This window comes from Eptatretus burgeri, chromosome 2 (assembly GCF_056783735.1).
Source record: "Eptatretus burgeri isolate ZD-2024b chromosome 2, Ebu_testis_v1, whole genome shotgun sequence".
In the NCBI taxonomy this organism is placed as follows: domain Eukaryota; kingdom Metazoa; phylum Chordata; class Myxini; order Myxiniformes; family Myxinidae; genus Eptatretus; species Eptatretus burgeri.
The window spans coordinates 74964309-74988547 of NC_140962.1; the positions used below are offsets into that span (position 1 = coordinate 74964309).

The 24239-nt window shown below is 41.7% G+C and overlaps 2 protein-coding genes across 7 annotated transcripts in view; one reads left to right on the forward strand and one right to left on the reverse strand.

The window, feature by feature from the left end:
* Window positions 1-16216, forward strand: part of DESI2 (desumoylating isopeptidase 2) — a 30460-nt gene extending 14244 nt beyond the window's left edge. For all 3 annotated transcript variants that reach the window (XM_085869888.1, XM_085869889.1, XM_085869887.1), the window contains exons 2-5: window positions 3622-3694; window positions 3950-4043; window positions 9802-9943; window positions 13910-16216. In XM_085869888.1, the coding sequence (XP_085726014.1) occupies window positions 3622-3694; window positions 3950-4043; window positions 9802-9943; window positions 13910-14239 (639 nt within the window). In that variant the 3' untranslated portion in view covers window positions 14240-16216. The remainder of the gene's footprint in view (window positions 1-3621; window positions 3695-3949; window positions 4044-9801; window positions 9944-13909) is intronic.
* A 1167-nt stretch (window positions 16217-17383) lies between these two features.
* The window catches only part of CCDC97 (coiled-coil domain containing 97), a 24095-nt gene continuing 17239 nt past the window's right edge, over window positions 17384-24239 (reverse strand). For all 4 annotated transcript variants that reach the window (XM_085869883.1, XM_085869886.1, XM_085869885.1 and 1 more), the window contains exons 3-6: window positions 22439-22509; window positions 20429-20745; window positions 18401-18545; window positions 17384-18165 (exon numbers count right to left, since the gene is read on the reverse strand). In XM_085869883.1, coding sequence (XP_085726009.1) covers window positions 18003-18165; window positions 18401-18545; window positions 20429-20745; window positions 22439-22509 — 696 coding nt within the window. In that variant the 3' untranslated portion in view covers window positions 17384-18002. The remainder of the gene's footprint in view (window positions 18166-18400; window positions 18546-20428; window positions 20746-22438; window positions 22510-24239) is intronic.

The following is a 24239-nucleotide window of genomic DNA, read 5'->3' on the forward strand; positions in this document are numbered from 1 at the left end:
GGATTTTTCCAAAATCGAATCAATTGGTCCTTGTCACACACCCAACCTGGACACCAAGTTTCGTTCAAATCCATCTGTAATTTTTTGATATCCTGCTCACAGACAGACAAACAGGGGTGAAAACATAACCTCTTTCCACCTTCAGTGGTGGAGGCAATGACAACATGGCCAATAAAAACATTGTTTAGATAAAAAAACAGGACCACCTGTCCTGAAGCTCACCTTGATCAGGAGCAACAGTCACTGAAACCCCCTGCAGACCATCTTAGACCCTGAATTTTTTAATGCTGTGAACAAGCTTTGGTACATCAAGGGTGATGAAGGTTGTGGTCAAGTTTCATTGAAATTCCATGTGTAGTTCGGAGAAGAAAGCAACTACCGATTTTGGGGAGTAACCCCCCCACACGCACACACACACACACCCATGTAGACTCCCTTAATGAGCGCAGATTTTGATGCAGTCAATACACTTTGGTTCATCATGGGTGAAGAATGTTGCAGTCAAGTTTCATCAAAACTATATGTGTGGTCTCGGATAAGACAGCAAATACCTTTATTGGCCAGTTCAACCCCCACCCCTGGTAGACCCATTAATGAGTGCAGATTTTGATGCGGATGATACACTTTGTTACATTTTGAGTGATGAAGGTTGTGCTCACGTTTCATCAGAATTGTGTGTGTAGTTTTGGAGAAAAGAACAACTATCTATTTTTGGGAGGGGGAGGGTCAAAAAAACCCCTCCATAGAACCCCTTAATGAGTGCAGATTTTGATGCGGCCAATAAACCTTCGTTAGGCATCAGATATGAAGCTTGTGGCCAAGTTTCATCAAAATTTTGTATTTGGTTCAAGCGATAATGACTGGTGTTTACGGATGGACGAACTGATTGATTGACTCGTTCACCTACGGACGCTGCTCGATCGCATAAGCTCACCTGACTAAAGTTCAGGTGAGCTAAAAATGGACTGCAGTTTTTTTTCTCTCGACAAAATCTTGACTCATGGAAGAGCAAGGTGACAGGGTAAATGGCAACGTACTGAGAGTGGAGAAGTGGGCCAAAAATTTGACACAACAAGCAAGTGGAATAACGAATGGGCAAAGATGAGGGAGGTGATGGAAGGAAACACTGTAATCTGCAAGTAATAAAGTTGAGCGAAGTAGGGTTAGTGGGGATAGAAAAGATCGTGGATAGGGGTGGAGGATAACGTGAGTTGGCGGTGGATTGCCAACTCGAAGCCTGAAGGGAAGGTCACATTTAAACAATCTCTGAAGGGGTTGAGCAGTTGAGTTGTTAAATTCTGAGAATGGCAGTCATACCAAAGACTAAAAATGTCATTAGTGCTAAGAAGAGCTTTCTGTAAGTATCTTTTTCAGAGAATCTACTTTAATATGGCAAACCATTTGCACATATAAATGCGCATCAAGCAGATTAAACTGTCATCATCGTGCTCGCTTGAACACTCAAATGTACCTATTACTATAAGGTAGAGTTTTGAACTGAACTGAACTCAACTTCAGGACATTGGATTAGTCATTTCTAGTTCAATTTTTGTTTGTTTGCTTCATGGTGAGATGAGTCGGACAAATTTCCTCCTCTTAACTGTAGCTCTTGGCATGGCTACTGGTACCTTTGACAGCTTGTCTTAAACTTGATGTTGATAGCAGGTTGACTGGGTAGGAATGCCAATATGCGCTGTCCTCGGTTTCTCTATTTTGAACTGTCACAGTCCATTTCATTTTGCTGATAAGGTAAGGTAGCAACTCTGTTTTAGCATAATGTCATGCAATTTAATTGAAAGCCTTTCTGTAATCTCCAAAACCTGCCATTAAGTTTGAACCAGTGGAACGCCTTTCATAAACGGTTGCAATAAACACAGCAATGATGACGACGACGACGATGATGACAATGCCGACAACAAAACCATGGATCCAAATTACAATCAGATTAACATTTCATGACACTTGCAGTGTGGAATAAAGGTTTGGTTTGCAACTGAACCATAGTCATTGACTTATCGCAAAATTATGGAGCTGCACTGACACCTAATTTGCTGTGTTGATATCATCAAAGTTATCTCCATCTCACAGCATTTGTCATATTCTGCTGCCAGTCATTACTGCCTTCCCACAATTGAGTGGTGACTAATATGACTCGACATTTATTGATTGACACATTGCTATCTCCATTTCTCGAGAGTGAATTGGCTATAATTTTATCACATCATCGGTACAAAGAAAGTTCATATTCTGCTTTTAAATCTCAACATGTAAGTGCAGACTTTTTGTTTTCAGTCAAATTTGACCATTTTTGAACAGGTGACTGAAAACAAACAAACAAATGAACTACAAAGAACAAATCATGTCTGCACAACTTTTGGTCTGACTGAATGGTTTCGTATTGTTGCATTTTGGAAGATTTTTCATGTTGCTATAAAAATTACTGAAAGAGAATTTGATCATGTTAATATTTGTCACTTTTATTTTCACACCTAGGACTGGCAGGATAGTCGAGATGTATGCGCACCTGCTTTTGAGCTGTCGAGGTTGGGTTTCAATCTCAACCCAGCTATAAACTTTCACCCTGGTGTTTCGCATGCAGGGTGATTCATCAATGTGTGCGCCGTCCATCTGAAGGACATTAAGCCGGAAGACTTGTCTGCCAGCACTGGTCGTTGGTGGACATTAATCCCTTGGTGTCGATCGTGAAGAGTATGCGAGTTATCGTCAGCACCATGGACAAATTAAAATTGCCTGCTACCTTCAGTCAAACAACATGCCTGGTCACTCGGTTCGTGAAAGACGTGTCAAAAACATCCCCCAGCTGACCCTACAAGGCAGGAATAATTTGGGACTGTTCAATAATTAGTAGTAGTCGTATTAGTTGCAGTAGTAATTTGAAACCCCTGCGATGACAGTTTATAGCTGGGTCTAGATTCAAAAGGCGAGTGTGCATACCTCGAGGCTATCCGGCCATCCCTGCCACACAATAAAGAAACACAAAATGACAGGGTGAAATTGTATTCAGCCATAATATTTTATGATGATTCAAAAAGCAATGTTGAAGTTGTCATTTACACAGGTTGCATATCACCAGTAAACCTATAATCCTTGGTTAAATCCCTGCATAATCCATTAAGAGTCATCTGGTGAGCATGTGGCTGATAGGGTAATCAAGTGACATACTGTATTTGGTCATTGTAAAAATCACATGTTCAGTTTTTTGGATGAAGTATCACTATGTTCAATTCCAGCATAAAGTTTCAATAAACAGAACCGATGCCCCACACTAATACCATTATTAAGACAAGTGACGCAAATACAGTGGCCAAGTGGTGAGGAAACTGGACAGATATATTCCAGATATTGTGGGTTTAAATCCAACTGAAGGTAGTAGCATTAAGGATTTGTATTCAAAGCTTCTGAAAACATAACTAGTCTCAGAATTACCATGTTAATGTGGGATTGTGGGTAAAACCCAGCTAGCTTTACTAAGGGCCTTCAGAGCTAACTGCTTCAGGCAGACTATGGATGAAAAATTGCAGATCCTATACTGTCTCTTTCAACATGTATCTTGTGTAGATATTATCAACTTTTTACTCTTTAAATTTATTCCCCCTGCAGTACTGGATGAATGAATACACATCAACCCTTGGAATCGGGATCTTTCATTCTGGAATACAAGTGTATGGCAGAGGTGAGGGCAAAGGTTTCACAATTGGTGGTCATTTGGAGATGAATCTTGTATATCATGGTCTTTCCCTTTTCTGTGATTTCTGTGCTCAGCTGGCTTCTGTACTTGTGTATTTTAGGTGTTGGTGAAGTGTAGTAAAATAATGCTGACAAATTGCATTGAAATATTCTCATTCCACTTCGTGGTGATCTTTTGCTTCTTTATTTATACACCTGTTGTAAGTTTATAAAGGGACAGCTGTGTCATTCCTTCTTGCAGAGTTTGCCTATGGTGGGCATCCGTATCCCTTTAGCGGCGTCTTCGAAATCATTCCTGGTGATGTGCACGAACTTGGAGAGACCTTCAAGTTCAAGTGAGCAAAATCCTGTAGTAGTTGTGACATGATTTAAACAGTTTTGTGGTGACCCTGCAAGTGCAAGGTATTGTCAAAAGTAACTGATTTTTAAAATATCATAAGTCGTTGCTCGTAAGCGTAAGCAAGCAGATGAATAATTTATATTCGTACTTATGAAGGAGCTTCCATCATTTTTGACATGTTTCAGAAATAAAATGAAGAATATTTGCTGAGATTGTAATTTACAAGACTTAAATAAAACTTAATGGGAATTTTGGCTCAATTCAAGCTTTCCAATTATCGAGACATTGTGGAGATGTATGCAAGCAATGCGGTAAATTTTACGTGAGTAATAAATTATTGCAGGGTGTGTAATATGCGTTCCCTATTTGATGATGGTCGTTGAACGTTCAGTGAATTACGATATATAATGGGGGTACAAACGTTCTGGGAAGGAGATACTCCAAAGAAAGACCAAGTAGCTAATATTTTGTTATCTTTCAACATCGTGCCCCTTGACTTCAATGCAGTTGCTCACACTTGTCCTTCAAACTGTCTATGCAAGTGAAACAGTTTTAGATTACTCCTTCAGCCATGTCTTGGTTGCTTCATTCAGTTCCAAGTCATCTACGGCTACATTGGTGGGATTTTTATGTTAGAACAGATAAATGTCACAAAGATCTGGGATGTACAGGGGATTGGGGGTGGGGAGGAGAGAGGGTTATCCAGCTACTCAAATAAGTCATGAATGGTGGTCTGCACAACATGGGCTCGTTTCTGTACAAACCTTCGGTACAGAAGCACATTGTCGTGAATAAGGAGCATGCCTTTGGTCAACATCCCGATGTAGTTGATGTCCCGGTTGTATGAGGCTGGTGTAATATTCCCCTGTGATTGAATATTTCCAATGAGCAGGATTTCCTTGGAGTCCCAGAAAAATGATGCAATGATCTCGCCAGCTGAGTGTTGGTGTGAAGTTTTTTTAAGTGGTGTTGATTGCTTGTGCTTCCAATGCATGGATTTCAATGTGGTTTCAGGATCTCGGTGGTGAAGCCACATATCGTCATTTCTTACCAGATGAGTGTAAAAGTCTGCTGGGTCTGTGTCCAATAGCTCGAGAAGTTCATGACATGATGCTGGCCTTTACTGCCAATCATGAGGTTTTCAGTTTAGGGAGACTAATCTTCCTGCGACCATGGACATTCCTAAATGTTCTTCATTTGTCTTTCTTTCTTTGGATATTTTGGTGACCTTGATGTGGTGATCTTCCAATGATTAATGCCTCGTCCCAAGCTGAGAAACAGCTTGTGTGTGGGTCAGTTGCATCTGCCAGCCCTCCTGACCTGAGAACATCCTCAATGGACTCACGTCCACTCTTAATGTCCCCAGGCAAAAATGCTACAGTTTGAACTATATTATATGAGAGTAGTACTCTCATATACTGGAGTTGGTAACAGGTCCTACTACAGTTGTCTGCAGAGAATTACTATAGGAAAGGAATGCTATTTTTGCCTGGGGCAGCCACTCATTCGGCTACTGTGGAATATGAGAGCGCACTTTTGCTGGACACTACCACTGTGTGTTAATGGATTTCTTTGGAGCTCGAACCTTCTTTGTGTAAAAATTTGATAACACTTTGATGCTCAATTTTATTAAGATCCATAACATTGTACGACTTAAAAAATATTTATATATATACAATGTCAAGGCTCGTATAAAAGCTAACACACAGAACGTATAACAAGGGGAGCAGGAGACAAGAGGGATGGGAGAGGGAATCATAAAACAGTGGGAAACAGACACATAAGGAGATCTGAGGAAAGGAGAGGGATGGGACGGGGTACACGGGGTAAACAAGATGGACACGACAGGGACTTTCAGGAAGGAAAGCAGGGAATATGAAGCAGGTGGATTTGGAGTGGATTAACGGGGGTAGAAAAGATCATGGTTTTGGATGGGGGAAGATAAGAGATGGTGGTGAACAGCTATTTCGAAGACCTGGAGGGAAGAGTGGGATTGAAGAGTGTGTGGGAGTTTGTTCCAAAGGCGGGGAAAAAGAGGAATGAAAGTGAGCAGTGATTCCTGATTTTGGTAGTTTAACCCGAAAGGGGTTGCTGGCAGACTTTGAGCACCCTGCGGAAATATGGGCGGGACAGATAGCTGACAGAATGGGGGGGGGGGGGGCGAGGCCGGAGAGGAGATGGTAGAAGACAGAAAGCGACCTGCCTGCGGGGAGAGAGTGAGAGACCCAAAGACTCAGCCTCATTGCGGGAGATACCAATGATCTTAAATTCCTTGGCTTCAACAGCGTGAAGCTAAGGAAGGTGAGAGGCAGGGGCACCAACCCAGAGGGGAAAGCTGTAATCCATCAGGTTGTGGATGTTAGCTTTGTACATGGTCAGGAGCTCAGGTGTGCCAAGGAAGGACATTGCACAACGGAGGATGCCCAATTGGTGAATGGCTTTGGAGGACAGGTTGGAAATGTGACTTTCCCAGAAAAGATAATGGCAGATAGTGAGGCCCAAAAGTTTGAATGAAAGGACTCCTTCCAGAGAACTGTTGAGAAAGTGGAATGGGGGGGGGGGGGTGTTCCAGTTGGTACTTTCGGAGAGACATGGTGAGAGTGTGAGATTTGTCAGGATTGAAAGGTATGGTCCACACGTTGGACCAGTTTGTGATTTTATCCAGATCTGCAGAGAGTGAAGAGGCTGCTGCTTGCCGGTCTGAGGGATGACAGATGGTACGGCAGAGGGTGGAGTCATCAGCAAGAGATAGAGGATTTTCCAGAGAGATCATTGATGAAAACGAGAAAAAGAACAGGGCCCAGAACACTGCGTTGAGGAACTCCAGCCTGGACAGGAAGAGGGGATGAGAGAATTCCATTAAGGACACCTTAGATACCATCGGAAGAGAGTTTGGTGAGCAGAGTGGGATGCCAGACCATATCGAAAGCACACAATATGTCTCGGGATATGGCTCTGATCTCATGTCTGGCATTGAGGACCTCCCTCCATTGTTGGGAGAGCAGGAGCAGCAAGTCCAGGGTAGAGTGACCTGGTCTGAATCCAAGTTGATGATCGAAAATCAGGCCATTGGAGAAGAGGAAAGATTTAATGTCAGAAGCAATGATGGATTCCATAACCTTGCTGATGATTGGGAGAAGGCTGATTGGTCTGTAGTTGCAAGGATATGTTTTTGCACCTTTTTATGCAGAATGTTACTGTTTGCTGATTTCCAAGCAGAAGGCAGATGACCTTGAGCAAATGAGAGGGTGAGCAAGAGCAGCAGAGCATGTTTTTAAGACATATGAGCTGATGCTGTCTGGACTGGTTGCATAATTAATTAGAGTCAAGGTTTGACAGCAAGATCTCCACCTTGTCAGGAGAAAAGGACACAGAGTCCATGAACAGCTGGGTGCGACTGGGTAAGGTGGGTACATAAAGCGATGGGTTTGGGACACAAGATTTAGAAGCAAACACAGAGTTTAGGCATTCAGCCTTTTCATGTGCAGTGTCAGCTGTGCGGCCATTTTAGGTAAAGGAGGGGATTGAGGGGGAACATGGATTTCTTGGTAAACATCTGAATTATACTCTGAAACAAGTCATATTCATGAAATGAATGGCATGTGACAAACACACATGTAAGTTTGTAACAAGAAAAATAATAAAACCACAGCTTTCAGGGGTCAACAGGTACCCTTTTTCATGCCTGTTAACATAGTTACTCGAGCATGGTGTAATCGATCGTAACACTGCTTTGTGTTGGACCAAAATAACTGTCAATGCTGTGTCCAAAGCTGTGCAATTATTTCTTAATTTCATTTTGGTAAAGAGGAAAATTAAAGTTAGGAAAGCCAAAACAGTTTTGCTCCTTGCAATCAATTTTATCTTGAGGAGACGTGGTGTGTGAAAGTTGGATTTCAGTTGATGAAGACCACTTCATGTGCAGTTATGTATTCTGTGCTTACTTTAAGCCGCTGTCACACCTTGACGTTTTACCCAGCATATGGCAACGTATCAAAATGTATGTAAAACGCTGACGTACGCTGAACTATTGATGTTTCTTTTTTTGTTTGTTTGTTTTTTTTTATTAAGTTTTTGGCGTATTCATAACGAGTTGGACGTATGCATAACGTATTAGTAATGTACACAGAACGTTTCGATAACATATAGATAACTTATACCAACGAATGCTTAGCGTGTTGTTGGCGTTCACAACCTATGCCCAACGATAGTCTAACGTATGCATAGCACGGCAACATATCGCCGACGATCACGTGGCGTAGCCTATTAAAAGGCTGCCGCTCGACGATTCAAATCATAACCGCACTAGACATCGAAGTGTCAAGGCCCTGTCACACCTTGACATTTTAGCCAGCGTATGCCGACGTATGAAAAATTTGCCAAATACGCTGGCACATGTCGAATACGTTATGGGTGTTTTGTATACGTTAAGAGCACGCTGAAGCACGCTGGCAGACGTCGTAGTACGCCGAGCACGTCGACAAATTTTAAGCATGCTCAAAATTTTTCGACGTATGCCAGCGTATGACTCACACGTTCCGCATACGCTGGCCATAAGTTGTAGGCATGTTATGCGATCGTTGACATACGTTACTTGTAAGTTACTTATAAGTCGAAACACGTCGAGGTAATGTTTAGCATACCCGAAACTTATTTCTAACCTATGAGTAACGTGCTTTGAACCTATGAGTAACGTATCTCCAATGCATATTGACGTATTTGACGTCTTCTGGACGACCACAGAACTTACTGAACGTGTTTTTAACTTACAGCTACTGTATATTGGCGTATTGGCAGCGTTTAGGGGAATTGGTATATAAAAATGGGTTTCAAACAGGAGGAACCCGTCAGTGTTCCAGACTCCATGTTTTTTTTTAATTTTAATTTTTATTTTTTTCTTCGGCATGACGGTTATGATTTAAATCATTGAGCTGCAGCCTTTTAATTATATTATATTATAACCGCACTACAAATCGAAGTGTCAACATCATCGTCATGCCGAAGAAAAAACAAACAAACAAACCATTGAGTCTGGAACACTGACGGGTTCCTCCTGTGAAGCCCATTTTTATATACCAATTCCCCTAAACGCTGCCAATATGCCATTATACGGTAGCTGTAAGTTAGAAACACGTTCAGTAAGTTCTGTGATCGTCCGGAAGACGTCAAATACATCTACATACGTCAATGTGCGTTGGAGATACGTTACTCATAGGTTCAAAGAACGTTACTCATAGGTTAGAAATAAGTTTCGGGTACGCTAAACATTACCTCGACATGTTTCGACTTATGAGTAACTTACAAGTAACGTGTGTCGACGTGTGTCAACGATCGCGCAACGTGCCTACAACTTATGGCCAGCGTATGCGGAACGTGTGAGTCATACGTTGGCATACGTCAAAAAATTTTGAGCATGTTAAAATTTGTCGACGAGCTCGGCGTACTACGATGTATGCCAGCGTGCTTCAGCGTGCTCTTAACGTATACAAAACTTACCCATACCGTATTCGACGTGTGCCAGCGTTTTAGACAAATTTTTCATACGTAGGCATACGCTGGCTAAATCGTCAAGGTGTGACAGCGGCTTTAACCCTGGTGGTCATTACATGCATATGTCTTGAAAGCTACATTGTTGGATGAATGTGTCAAAGCCACCTTCTGAATCAAGGGCAGAGCGATCCTGTGCTACTGTCGATTCAGAATGTGTGGTGTGTTTCCCCACATGAAGTGCAATGCCATGATGGGGTGTGCAGGGAGGCGGTCGCTCTGGGAACCACGGATTTTTTGGAGGATGAAGTGGCCCAGATTGTGGAGGAACTGGGGAAGGAGTTTCGGGGCAATGCCTATCACCTCATTAACAAGAACTGTAACCACTTCACAGCAGCTCTCTCAGGGGTACCGGAACATACTTATCTTTTCTTTGCTAAAAGTTGTCTATTTTCTTTGGGAGATCTACCTTTGTGTCCCTGTGTTATCGGTGATTCTTATATTTTATGAATTTTTAAACGGTGGCTGTGAGATGACTGATCCTGTAACCCAACAATTTATTTTCCAAACATTCTGAAAATGGTCCAGACAGCATCAGCCCTCATTTTCTAAAAACCTGCTCTGCTGCTCTTGCTCACCCGCTCTCTGTTCTATTCACCCTCTCATTTGCTCAAGGTCACCTGCCATCTGCTTGGAAATCAGCAAACATTATCACACTGCATAAAAAAGGTGCCTTGACCACCATCCCCCCCTCCTCCCCCCTGGCTCTGTCCATCATTTGTCCCTCATATATTTCTGCAGGGTGCTCAAGGTTCGCCAAAAAACCCCTTCTGGTGAAACCACCAAAATCAAGAATTACTGCTCACCTTCACTCTTTCATTCCTCTTTTTTCCCACCTCTGGAACAAACTCTCACACTCTCTTCATCCCACTCCTCCCTCCAGGTCTTCAAAACAGCTGTTCACCACCATCTCATATCTTCTCCCCATCCAAAATCTTAATCTTCTCCACCCTCGTTAATCCACCCCAAACCCACCTTCAAATTCCCTGTTTTCCTTTGTGAAAGTCCCTGTAGTGCCATCTTGTTTATCCTGTGTACCCTGCCCCATCCCTCTCCCCTTCCACAGAACTATTGTCTGTGTTCCCCAAGGCACCTCTGACGTCATGACAAAAATCACACTTATTCCCCATGAGTACTTGCCGTGTGGCAAGTTTCAATTTTTTTCCTTGGTGCGGTTTCAGAGATAGAGGTCCAAAGTTTTCCCGTTTTCGCAACATGGCTGCCACACCACGTGACATATGATGCTATATGTATGATTACAACATTCTACTTGAGTAGTTGCACCTCTGGTGAAAATTGTCTCAATCCAACATGCAGTTGGGGAGAAAAACACGAAAGTTCTGTGCGGACAAACAAATGGGCCCAAACGCAATACCCTCTCCTTCGGTAAGGGTAACTGAAACATGAGGAACTAGAACAGCACTAGCTGGAGCACATACCTCCACCATGTTGAATACTTTACGTTCTGTATCCCACCAATATGCGGGATCTGGATTCGGACCTGAACCAAAATCTAATCGGCTTCTTCTTGGCACCGATCCAAATCATCCACCTAGTTTTCTCATAACTCATCTACAACTTTTGGAAATATGATACACAGTACATACATAATTATTGGCCCCTTCCCTCAATGAAGAAGAATCACTTAAATTCTCAGATCCGGATCTGGATTTTGATCTTCACAAAAATCAAATCAATTATTCCCCATCACACACCCAACCTGCCCACCAAGTTTCGTCTGGATCCGTCCACAACTTTTTTGAGACATCACGCGACATATCGTTTTTGGCCCCATCTCTCAATAGTGAAGAATCACTTAAAAATTCCTGTACTGCATGTGGATCTTCATCAAAATCTAGTAATATCATTGTTGTCACACACCCAAACTGTCCACCAAATTTCCAATTAATCCGTCCACAAATTTGAGATATTCTGCTCACAGAGGTAGACGTGAAAACATAACCTACATCCAGTTTAGTGACGAAGGTACCTGCAGTGAAATTTTCCTGAGCAGAGTAGTTACACAGTAGGAGCTTCAAATCAAAATAAGCTACTTCGATTATTATGTTTTTTTAACGTGACAAAGCTGTTAGATATGGCGCTGGTAGGTGACTTGCACAAGCTTCGCTTAGTTTATATATCGATTTGATTTTGGGTCTACCTAAACTGAAAAATGGAAATTTGGATCTTCCTAACCACTTTTCAACTGCATGTTCCATTCATCCTCCTTTATTCCCGTCTTCTTTCAACCTTTTTGTTTTCTCCCTCCTTGACTCCAACTTTCCTGCCTCCCTTTTCTTCTCTATCTCCTACCTTTCTTCATTTGCAGACAAGCCTCCCCCCCCTACTTGCTCAAACTTATGTAGACTATTCCTTACTACTTTGTTTAAATCGAGCGTTTTGAGGCAGGTTGACAGGATGGCCCAGACCTAGTGGTTTGTACAATCACCTCAAAACTGTCTAGCCTGGGTTTGAATGTCGGCCCAGCTATGAACTGTCATCCCGGTGTTTCACAGGCAGGGTGATTCATCAATGTATGTGCCGTCCCACGGTTGGATGTGAAGCTGGGTATCCCATATGCTGGCATTAGTTGGTGAACGTTAAATATCTCACAGTGTCTTTCAAAGTGTAGGAGAGTTGGCACCATGGCCAAATTCCTGCCCTAAATACTTAATCGAGCACTAGGCCTGGGCAGCTGGTTCCTGAATAACTTTGGACAAAAACTTCCCCTGGCCAACTCCACAAGAATATGGGAATAATTGTCACTGTGAAACAAAGAGAAGAAGAAGAGCATTTTGAGGCATCTTACAAGGTATCCCCAAATTAATTACAAAAAATTCCCTTCCATCATATTTACTCTGAAACGCCAGTTGTGAATAAATAACCATAGTTTACGGCTTTCATGAATTTGACATATTTCAGCATCGTGGTTGGGCGAATCACATTGCAAGTTGTGATGAATGGACTTGAAACCATTTTCTTCATCAATTAAATTCCCAAGTCCCATATCGTTACTGTTTTGCAGCACACTCTCGATAATTCAAATGTCTGTTCAGATCATTAGTCTCGAGGAAATTTTGAAGAGGAAGAATTTTGTTTTTTTTCGCTCTCTGCTCAACAGACAGGTTAAGCTTGTATCCATGCTGTGCTCCAAAACCAGAAACTTAACAAATACTTACTCATGCAGTGTCCCAGAGTCACCAATGCAAGTACCTAACATGTTAGCATTAATTAAAGATGTAGAAGATGTCAGATTATCGTTTTCTTCAAACACTGATATGTCTTGTTGTCGTGTGCTACAGTGGTGTGTACGATGGTTTTTAGTGCAGTGCAAGTTTTTAGTGAAGCAAGATGGTAATGTTTTACCAAATTGCTTCATCGAATATATATATATATATATATATATATATATATATATATATATATATATATATATATATATATATATATATATATATATATTTCTAATGGAGGGAAAGTATGTTGTTTCATGCACTCCTCCGAGAGAATTTGACCAAGGAAGCTGAAACTTTCGAGGATTAATGAGGCCAACCTGAAGTTGTGCATGCGCAGGTTTCATTTGATTCGATCAAGGTTTGAAAGATAATTAAAAAAAAAATTTCACCCATCTTAGCATTTTCTTCCTTCGGAGGGTGCAATTGGAATTATCTAACCACGATGTATTATTTATGCACACAAGCAGTATGCATGTCTTTCCTTCATAAATGTAACCTGGGTTATATTTATTTTTGCGGGTGATCGAGGCAGCGGTCTGTTGCCTATACACCACCCAAATAAAGCAATGCGTCAGAAGAACATGTTGCATGCTTGGAATGAGATCACCTTTAGGGTGGGTAGTCTGCTATGATATTAATAATCATAAAGATAATAGCATGACCCCCCCTGGCCAGTCCCCTGAGGGTGCTTCTAATCTTTCCAATGGCACGATGGCTTTGTTCAACAAGAAAAGTGTTATTGCAAATATTTGGTCTACTTGCAGAGTCCAATGTACAGTACAAAGTAGCATAAGTGAATGGACACGGGCTTTAATTATTACACACACATATGATACGGTACGCAATGAGTAAACAACATGATATACCCTAAAAGCTGTCGCTCCAACAACAAAAATGGATCTATTTTAATTCGTGAGAATGGTCTGCGTAGTACCATTATAATTTATGGAATCAAATTGGTGGGTGTCCAAATTATTTGAGCATCTACTCTATAAAACAAGTAACTGTTGTGTTTTTCTAAATTTTAAACTTGTACACAAGTTGATACTTCATTGGGCTTGTCATTTTCATTCCTCAGGTGCTGTGCGGTCGGGAGATCCCACGCTGGGTTAACCGCCTTGCCCATGTCAGCTCCTGCATCCCGTTCCTGCGCAACTTGCTGCCACGTGAGTGGCTCATGCCAGCCGCATTGCAGAGTAGCCTCTCACAGGGACACCTCTTTTCTGAACACTTGCCAGCCTCACCAGCCGAAGAAGCTACACCGTCCCTGGGACGGGTACAACCTCCTTCCCTGGGAGCGGGACGGCACGGTGCAGAGCCTCGGCAAACGTCTGTCAACACGCAGACATCGACGACTGCTGGGACTTCAGGGACAGCTTCTCGGTCGTACCGTCAAACAAGAGTGTGACTTGGAAGTGTACTTACACAGCTCCAGACTAACTTTAAAAATTTACAACTCCTCTGCAGTGGGGGCTTTGGAGTGAAGATCGTTTCTCAAATTGCACTTTCGATGGCTTTTAAGTGCCGTTGATTTAAGGGTCACGTTGTTTCACCAACAGGCTCCATTTTACGCAGTGGAATTTGAAACCTTGACCAACCTCTGGAAATGCAACCCCTTCCCCCCAAATCCTTCCTTCTCACTCGTTTCCTCACGTTTTTGTTTTACAAACTGAAAATGTTTTGCATTTTCCTTATTTTGATAGTATTTTTAATACCTCGCCTCTGCAGCTGCTGATACACAAACAGCATATGATATTTTTTAGCATGGAATTGCAAGCAGAACTCAAACTGTATTCAATAAAGTTTTTGTATTGGGAAGGGTAATGTGGTTGAAATTTTGAAAAGTTTGTCCATTCGGCCAAAAGTACATTTCAATGGGATGTGAAAGGGGCATTTTCTTTTTTTAAATTATAACCTTACATTCCTAAACAACATTAGATGTCCTCAAGAAAATTCGGCACCTGCCCAACACTGATTGAAATTCCTCCACTACTATTTACATAATTATCCTCCATACAATCTTCAACCTTTGTAATCAGTGTTTCTTCCAGGAATTGCATTATTACTCCTGCGTGTCCAAATAAAGGTTCCCATTTAAATAACATCTGTTAAAACCATGCACACCGATAATTATCACAGAATTCCGAATGAACCTGAGTGCTTCCACCCTTTCAATGCTGAATCCTGATCCAAAAAAACCCAAAAATCCCAGTCATGGCTATTCTTGTTTTAAGTGTTTGTGTTGCCTAAGCAGTCACTTGGCAGTTAACACACTGTTGGGTGTCGTTTTTCCCATGGGTAGTCAGGCCAATGATTTGTAATTTTGGTCACAGTACTTGAAAGCAGTGGTCTACTCATTAGGGAAGGTACGACTGAAACTCCTAAAATAAAGACTACATTTGTATTGTAAGGGCAACCAGACCCGGTGGGGTAATGGTTAGAGCATCCGCTCTGAGTCTGGGAGGTCGTTGCTTCAAACCCCAGCTGAGTCATACTAAAGACTTTATGAATGGTATGTGCTGCTTCCTTGCTTGATGTTCAGCATTTAAGAGGATAGAGCATGGACAAACAATGCTGGGAAGGCAATGGCAAACTACCCACTATAACCCTTGCCAATAAACTTTCAGCAGCATCAATGCTCTGTAAAAAGTATGGTAAATCAAAATTGTAAGGTTTGGCAGGGGAGGGGAAAAGGGGGTGGGGGGGGGAGATTAATTTGTATCCATTTTAATACATGGCTCGTATAAAAGCAATGAAACATCATGCAATACCTGTCTGTGTGCTGTGCCCATAAAGACAACTATGCTCTTCCCAAAATGGGGGTAGGCTGAACATTGGATAAAATTTGATCTTAAACTCGCATACAAGTTTGCATCATTATAATCGGGAAAAGGTGACAGAGTAATGGCTTCCGAGGACGGTACATTTATAATGTATTTCGTTAACATACACTGAACTATAATTAACATGAATCAAAAAACTGCTGGTATACCGTTTCATCAAAATGCCTGGTGCTATGTTATTTGAGAATGTAATTATTTTCAGCGCAGTTACTTTTGTCACCATTTTACAAAAGCACCAATGACTGGTTGCTACTTGGCCGGGAGCAAATGGAAGACACGTAACTGCTGTACATATTATTATAGAGCAGTTAGTCAATTTACTTGTGCATATTTTTTATTCTAAATTTTAATGTTGCTCAGTTTTTTGATGAACAACAGAAATGAAAATGGCCACCTCATGATGGAGGCCCAAATAGGGTGGGCTTCTACTCCTGCCTTCACTTTAGAACAATGTCCAGCATGTAACTCAACTGTGCGGTATTATCCACTGTATACAACTCAGTCACACTCCTATAATGAAATAAACAATGTTCCTGTACAAATGATTTTTGCATTCATTTTGTTTGAAAAGCAATTAACATTTCTCAGAAGATAAATAAGACCAAGCAGAGGGCCATTTTGCACATCCATGCCAACATATTTCCTGACTTGAAGCAGGAAATTGAGTTAAGGACACTGGCATACATCGACCTAGTCTTTTGCAAAATGTTGGTATCTTTAACATGCACAACTAAAATACAGAGGAGAGTCAGCGATTTCCATCTACAGTGTGACATGCTCTAAGATGCTCCCTCTTTGCACAAACTGCAGAATTTAATTTGAGTTTGACCCGACAAGAAATTGGGCTGACAGGATGGCTCAGAGGTACACACACTTGTCTCTAATCAATCATGCCTGGGTTCGAATCCCCACCAAGCTATAAATGTCATCTTGGTGTTGCACAGGCAGGGTGATTCAAAGGATGCGCCTTCCCTCGGATGAACATTAAACTTGGCGTCCTGTCTGCCATTTTTAGTTGGTGGATGTCAAAGGTCCCATGGTGTCCTTTGCGAAGAGTATGCGAGCTATCACCAGCACCATTAACAAATTAAATGCCTGCCCTAACCTTAGTCGAATGTCAGGCCTGGCTAGCTCGTTTGTGAAAGATTTGGGCCAAAACCTGCTCCAGCCAAAACAGAAGAACGTGGGAATAATTGTGGCCGTTAAAGAAGGAGGCCCTACAAGGGATTGAACCTCGCTCATTACCTGAGCTGTTGAGCCTAGGTTCCAATCTCGGCCAAGCTATATAAACTGTCATCTGGTGTTTTGCATGCAGGGTGAGGTATCAATGTGTGCCATCCCCCTCAGATGGACATTAAAATTGGAATTCCATATGCTGGCATTAGCTGGGGGATGTTAAAGATGTCATGGTGTCCTTCGCAAATAGTAGGCAAGCTATCACCGCCACCCTGGCGAAATTCCAAATTCTTGTTCTAACTTACAGGGGGCACTGTATCAGCGGCACAGCTGAGCCCTCAGCAAATTATGGTACCTGCAAGCATGGCTGCATATGAAAAAAAAAAAGAAAAAGAAGGGTTAGAACCCACACAAGATAGCTGAATGGTGTACATGCTACAAAATGAACTATCCTTGGCCTTATTTCCAAAAGTCAGCACTGCATATCAGAACTTGACATGGAGGTGTTTAAAAAAGAAAAAGGGAGAAACAAGTGTAGTTTGGAAGATGCATCATGTTCAAACTATGCAGCATGGCAGCAAGCACAACCAAGTAAAGTTTGTCTCCCGACAAGGCTTGGTATGAACATTTGGGTCACAGAGTGACCTTCAACAACGACTGGCCTTCAACAAGAACAATATTCACCAGCTCCCTGTTGGAGGTAAATCAGTGACTGAAATGTTGGACCTGAACCTTGTTGGATGAACATACCACATAGTCCAAACATGAGGTTGCCTTTCGAATCAACAAACTTTTGTCTCGAGTTTTAGCACTGAAATTTTCAGGTAAAACATTAAATACCACATTAAAAAGGTAAATTACTGTTAGACCAAAATAAGAATAACCTTTCATGGTAAATCAGCACTTTTTTTAACCCAGATGACATCACTGATTTATGAATGTTTGCAGTGAACTTTCCTCCTTCAGCTGGCATTGATTTTCAAATACATTATTCAGCTTTCGACAGATAAACAACCTGTCATTGTTCACAAACTAGCAACAGCACACAAACACAGTGCTTCACCGAACAAAGTGCACGATAACATACAATGCAAGTTGCCTTGCCTTTGTATGCCAGTGTCAAAATTGCAAAGAGAGTCCATTTTAAGGCTTCTAGTTCCAGAAGCTATTTCCTAGATGCTGTTCCTCATCTGCACCGGAGCTTCCATTGCTCATGTCTTCAACATCCTCCGGCTCTTCCTTGTCAAAGTATCGCTCTTCCTCATCCTGAGCCTCAATGTCCAGGTTATCATACCTGCTGCCATTGTCGACGGTGCTGGGGAAACAGACATTACGGATACAATGCCCTATTGCCAAAAGTCATTCCATCTCTATAATGTCCAGATGTCCTGACAGTCAATCTGCATCAACATGAAACTGCTTGACAAGTAACCTTCAAAGATTTGTGAAGAAGAGCTGCTCAGTGTTCAGTGCAGAATTCCAACAGTTATTTCATGCATAAATTCAGGATTGGCAGAAATATGGCACCAATAGAAAAGCCATGACTGCACCTGTAGTCAAAATCTTCATCTTTGCCATCAAGGAAGCGCTGGTGCATCTGGCTGACTAACTCTTCATGCAAGAGGGCAAGTTCCTCTGTGCTTGGTGTGTGGCAGGTTGCCCTTCTAGTCATACCCATCTCCCCCCAGAGCACACCTGGCAAGAAAAATACGGGATGCAGCCAACTCGATATCATGAAGGAAGAAAAAAAAAAAACACGTGGATGATAAAGGAAGTACATGTCAGAAGAGAAATGGATGAGATGAAGAAACTAGAATGTCAAAGTTTATCTCCACAGAAGATTCTCCTCCCAACCTTTACCTTTATCTTGACCTTCGTTTTTCTTAATTTTTTTTTTAACCCCTGACCTTTTTTCTTAACCCCTGACCTGAGGATTTGACCGTGGTGCAGCACCAAACCCCATAACCAACTGATAACAGCTTCTTAGTTCCTAGCGCAATTAGTGGCTCGGTGATCGAATGGTTAAAGCCTTGGTACTTTACTCCACTGGTGTGGGTTCAATATCCATAGCCATTCTAACAAAAGGAGGCTTACACTCCTTTTGTTTACACTCAAATGTGGACATTAAAGATCTTGTAATACTATTATAAAAGTTTCCCTGCCAGTTTGGAGGAAGTCTGAGGCTTAGTATTTTGGAATGAAGGAGCAGTCTAAAGAGCTGAATGAGTATATGAGGCAGTTTTAACAGCAAACAAGAAATTTCCTTTAGAAAAGGCCTCAAGCCTAGTGTTTTGACTAGAGAGTAGCCTCAGTGCTCTATTGCCAGAGACAGTTTCAACAACTTGTAGCATACGTCTTTGAATTGTAATTATTGCTTCATCATAAATATAATTGATACTGTATTGTTCTCCACAGCAAGCAGGACAGCCTCGAGATATGCACATTCACCTCTAAGCTGTCTTCCCCGAGTTTGAATCCCGACCCAGCGATAAACTCTTTTAGATGCAGGATGATTCATCAATGTGTGTGCCGTCTCTCGGATGGACTTTAAACTGGGTGTGCCATCTGCCAGCTTTAGTTGGTGGACGTTAAATACCCCACAGTGTCCTTTCCAAGGAAAACGCGATGCCTGCATCATGAATAACTTCCAAATTCATGATCCAACAACTGATGGGAAGGCATTCGCAAACCACCCAGTAAAACCCTTGTCAAGAAATTGCTTCGGCAGCCCCGATGCTCCATAACAGAGTACGGCACATCAGAATCAGAATATTGTTTTCCAAACCAATTACCAATCTTGAATTAGCAAAGCAGTATTTAGCCTTAGTACATAAAAAAGTGTGTGATGCAATATGAAATACAAAGTAGCATTTAGCCTGCCTGCACACTGAAGAATAGATGAAAGACTGATGACTGAATGTATACATTAAAAAAAAATAATTTTGTATACCTTGTCGAGGCTGGTGTGAGAGCCAACACACAACGCACAGCAAGGGGGGCATGAGACAAGAGGGGCGGGAGTGGGAAGGACAAAACAGTGGGGAACAGAGACATTAGGAGATCTGTGGAAGGGAGAGGGATGGGACAGGGAACATGGGGAATACAAGATGGACATTACAGGGACTTTCAGGAAGGAAAGCAGGGAATTTGAAGGAGGTGGGCTTGGGTGGATTATCGGGGGTAGAAAAGATCGAGGATTTGGATGGGGGATGATAAGAGGTGGTGGTGAACACCACCTCAGACAACTACATTCAGACAACTGAGCAAACACAGCCTGATAGGAAAGTAGCCATGCTGCAAGTTTCCAAGAAATGCTGTTTGAAACAGTTGGCACAAAATAAGTTCATATCTTACTTGAAAATTGTAGCTTTTAAAGGGCAGAGAACATTTTTAATAGTCTCATTTGTATGAAGCAACTGCCAATCGTTCGCTCCAGCTGATATAAGCATTGGAGCATTAATCAACCGTTATGTTTCCCCTAAATATTAGTTGCACATCATGTACATCATTTAAAGTGAAGAGACACAGGAACACTTGTACCACATCATGTACAATGCTACATTTTCTAGTAAGCTCACCTTTTTTAAAACAATCCTCAGTTCCATGACCATTGCCCTCTTCTTCTTCATCCTCTTCTTCCATTTCCATCATGCCGCTCTCCTCATCCTGTTGCTGCTTCAGCCTCTGACGGATCTCAACCTCCTGGTAGGTGTCCAGTAGAACGTCTGAAAGGAAAGCCGGCTGTCCATCTTGCCCACTTCTGGTTATTGCTGCAAGCTGCTCATCAGAGAGAAAGCGTCCCACATATTGCTGGAAAAGCAGCGGGTCTCGCTCTCTCATGTTCCGCTCACTGAAGTAGTCGCCCTCGTTCACCAGTGCACGCAATGCTGCATACCTGAATAGGATATGATGTACAGAGAAAAAAAGCAGCTTGCCTGTGCTGAAATTGCTAAGTGCATGACCAAATGAGAACAGTACTCGGTAGCATGCATACCTCTGTCAGGCTGAACAATTTACATTTTGTATCTCATTGATGGGCCAGATCTGCATCCGGACCTTAACCAAAAATCTAATCAGCTCATTATTGTCACCGACAAAAACTCATTACTCCCACCATAGAAGGTGGACAGTGGTTGTGGCTTCACCCCTATCTGTCTGTCTGTGAGCAGGATATCTCAAAAACTCGACGGATTTGGACGAAATTTGGTGGACAGTTTTTGGGTGTGTGACTGTCAAAATGATTCCATTTTGGTGAAGATCCAGATACTAGAATTCTAAAAGTAATTCTTCACCATTTAGAGATCGGGCCAAAAAGGATATATAGCATGATATCTCAAAAGGTTGTGGACGGATTTGGATGAAACTTAGTGGGCAGGTTGTGAGTGTGAAAAGGAAGAATTTATTTGATTTTTGTGAAGATCCGAATCTAGATACGGATCCGACAATTTTTTAAAGGCGATTCTTCACCATTGCAGTGATTGAGATAAAAACAATATATAGCACGATATCTCAAAAGGTTGTGGATGAATTTGGCCCAAACTTGGTGGATAGGTTGGGTGTGTGACAACGAAGAATCGATTAGATTTTGATGACAATCCAGATCTGAATGCGAGAAGTTTTAAATTTTTTAGTGATTCTTCACCATTGAGAGAGAGGGCCAAAAACGATATATAGTATTATATTTCAAAAAGTTTGGACGAGTTATGACAAAACTAGGTGGATGATTTGGTTAGGTGACAAGAACAAGCCAATTGGATTTTGGTTCAGGTGCGATTCCAGATTTGGCCTATTCGTGGGATACAAAACGTAGTGTTCAGCCTGGTGGAGGCATGCACTCCATCGAGTGCCATTATGGTTCACCATATTTTGTCATAATCCGTCCACAACTTTTTGTTTCGGCCATATCATTCAATTGGTGAAGAATCACAAATTATCGGATTCGGATATTCACCCAAATCTAATGAATTCATCCTTGTCATACACCCAACCTGTCCACAAAATTTACTCCAGATATGTCCCTAACCTTTTGTGATATCCTGCTAACAGACAGAGACAGGCGTGAAAACATAACCTATGTCCACCTTCGCCGCCAGAGGTACAATGGGTCAAATGGCCAATTGTACTGTCCAATAAGAAAAATGCAAGTGGTATGCAGAATCTATATTGTAAATAACATCTTTCATAATGGTTTAGCTAACTTGGTGACATTTTTGTGTAACAGTAGCTTTAAGACTGCATGATATGAAGTGATTGAAGTGATTGATTTAATTCCACAGTGATTGAAGGCTCTTGGTAGAGTATGCACCTATTGTAAGCCAACAAGGATGTGAAGAGACGTCAGTATATTTTCATACGAATCACAAGGACATTAAAAAATAGTTGACGAATCAACATTGTAAAGTAGATGGAATTCAAACTTTGGGTCCCAGCATTACGAGTATATTCAGTCAGTAACCCCTCAGCAGTTCCAGCTGATAGTGATGCTATTAATGGAGAAAAAACACTTTTAAAATATTGATCAACTTGGAGAGGGGAAAAAGGGTGAAAAATTCACCAATTGGAATGTCAGGTACCTCTGTTAAACGTACCTTCTGTTCCGTACAGTTGTACGAGCACGCTGTGATGCACGTTTTCTCATAACATCCAAGTAAAACTTCACCTGCACACCACACCACAAGGAAACTGCTTGCTTCACTTGTTAAAATAGGCATAGCTATCAATTTGCTTTTCTTGTTTAAATAGGCACAGCTCTAAACTTGCTTTTCTTGTTGAAACAAGCAAAGCAATGAACTTGCTTTCTTGTTGAAATAGGCATCACTAGAAACTTGCTTTTCTTTTTGAAAAAGGCATAACTATAAACTTGCTTTTCTTGGTTAAATAGGCAGAGCTAGAAACTTGCTTTTCGTGTTTAAATAGGCATCACTATACGAGGTCCGTCAAAAAGTTATGCAACTGAGCCTGCTGTGTACTCCACTTAGGGCCGTCACACTTTGACGTTTTAGCCAGCGTATGGCAACATATCAAAATGTATGTAAAACGCTGGCGTACGCTGAACTATTGATGTTTTTTTTTAGTTTTGGGCGTATTCATAACGAGTTGGACGGATGCATAACGTATTAGTAACGTACACCGAACGTTTCGATAACTTATAGATAACTTATACCAACGAATGCTTAGCGTGTTGTTGGCGTTCACAACCTATGCCCAACGATAGTCTAACTTATGCATAGCACGCGGCAGCGTATCGCCAACGATCACGTGGCGTAGCCTATTAAAAGGCTGCGGCTTGACGATTCAAATCATAACCGCATTAGAAATCGAAGTGTCAAGCCGCTGTCACACCTTGAAGTTTTAGCCAGCGTATGCCAACGTATGAAAAATTTGCTGAATACGCTGGCACACGTCGAATACGTTATGGGTAAGTTTTGTATACGTTAAGAGCACGCTGAAGCACGCCGGCATACGTCGTAGTACGCCGAGCACGTCGACAAACTGTAAGTTTGAGGTGAACTTTAAGGTCACACTGAGGTGAACAGAGCTGCTATCCACCAGGAGCGACTCCTTGAGGAATATCTGCCTTCGAGAGATTCTGATGAGAATCGTTCTACAGAGTAACCATGAAAAATATGCTTTTGCCTCATAACGTCACCAAATGACGTAATAATGTCTCAAGCTTGACATATCTAGAAAGCACTCATCGAGGTGTTCAATTTGAGGTACTACACGATATGGTTCCTAAAACTTGAAAATTTGACCTTGGAGTCAAATATGTTTGACCTGAGGCACTAACCATGAAGGTCAAGGCCAATCGCCACCAAAAATTAATCAACTGAGCGCCAGACCATGAACTATATTCCCATGAAGTTTGAAGACAATCCGATCAAAATTACTCAAAAAATAAGGGTTTCGTCGACTCCCCTGATTTGCGACAAAGTGACCTTGACCTTTGACCTTGACCTTCAAAATTTTCTGCACTGAAAGGGACCTCTATAGGCCTCTGATATGCGAAGTTACAAAAATTTCCAATGATAACTGTGCTCTGCAGAATTTTTTTATACGTGATTACAGACAAAAAAAAACAAAAAAAAAAACATACAAGCTGACTAACATATCTTGCAAAAACTTCGTTTTGGCAAGATATTAAAAAAACAAACCATAGAGTCTGGAACACTGATGGGTTCCTCCTGTGAAGCCCATTTTTATATACCAATTCCCCTAAACGCTGCCAATACGCCATTATACGGTAGCTGTAAGTTAGAAACATGTTCAGTAAGTTCTGTGGTCGTCCGGAAGACGTCAAATACGTCTACATACGTCAATATGTGTTGGAGATACGTTACACATAGGTTCAAAACACGTTACTCATAGGTTAGAAATAAGTTTCGGGTA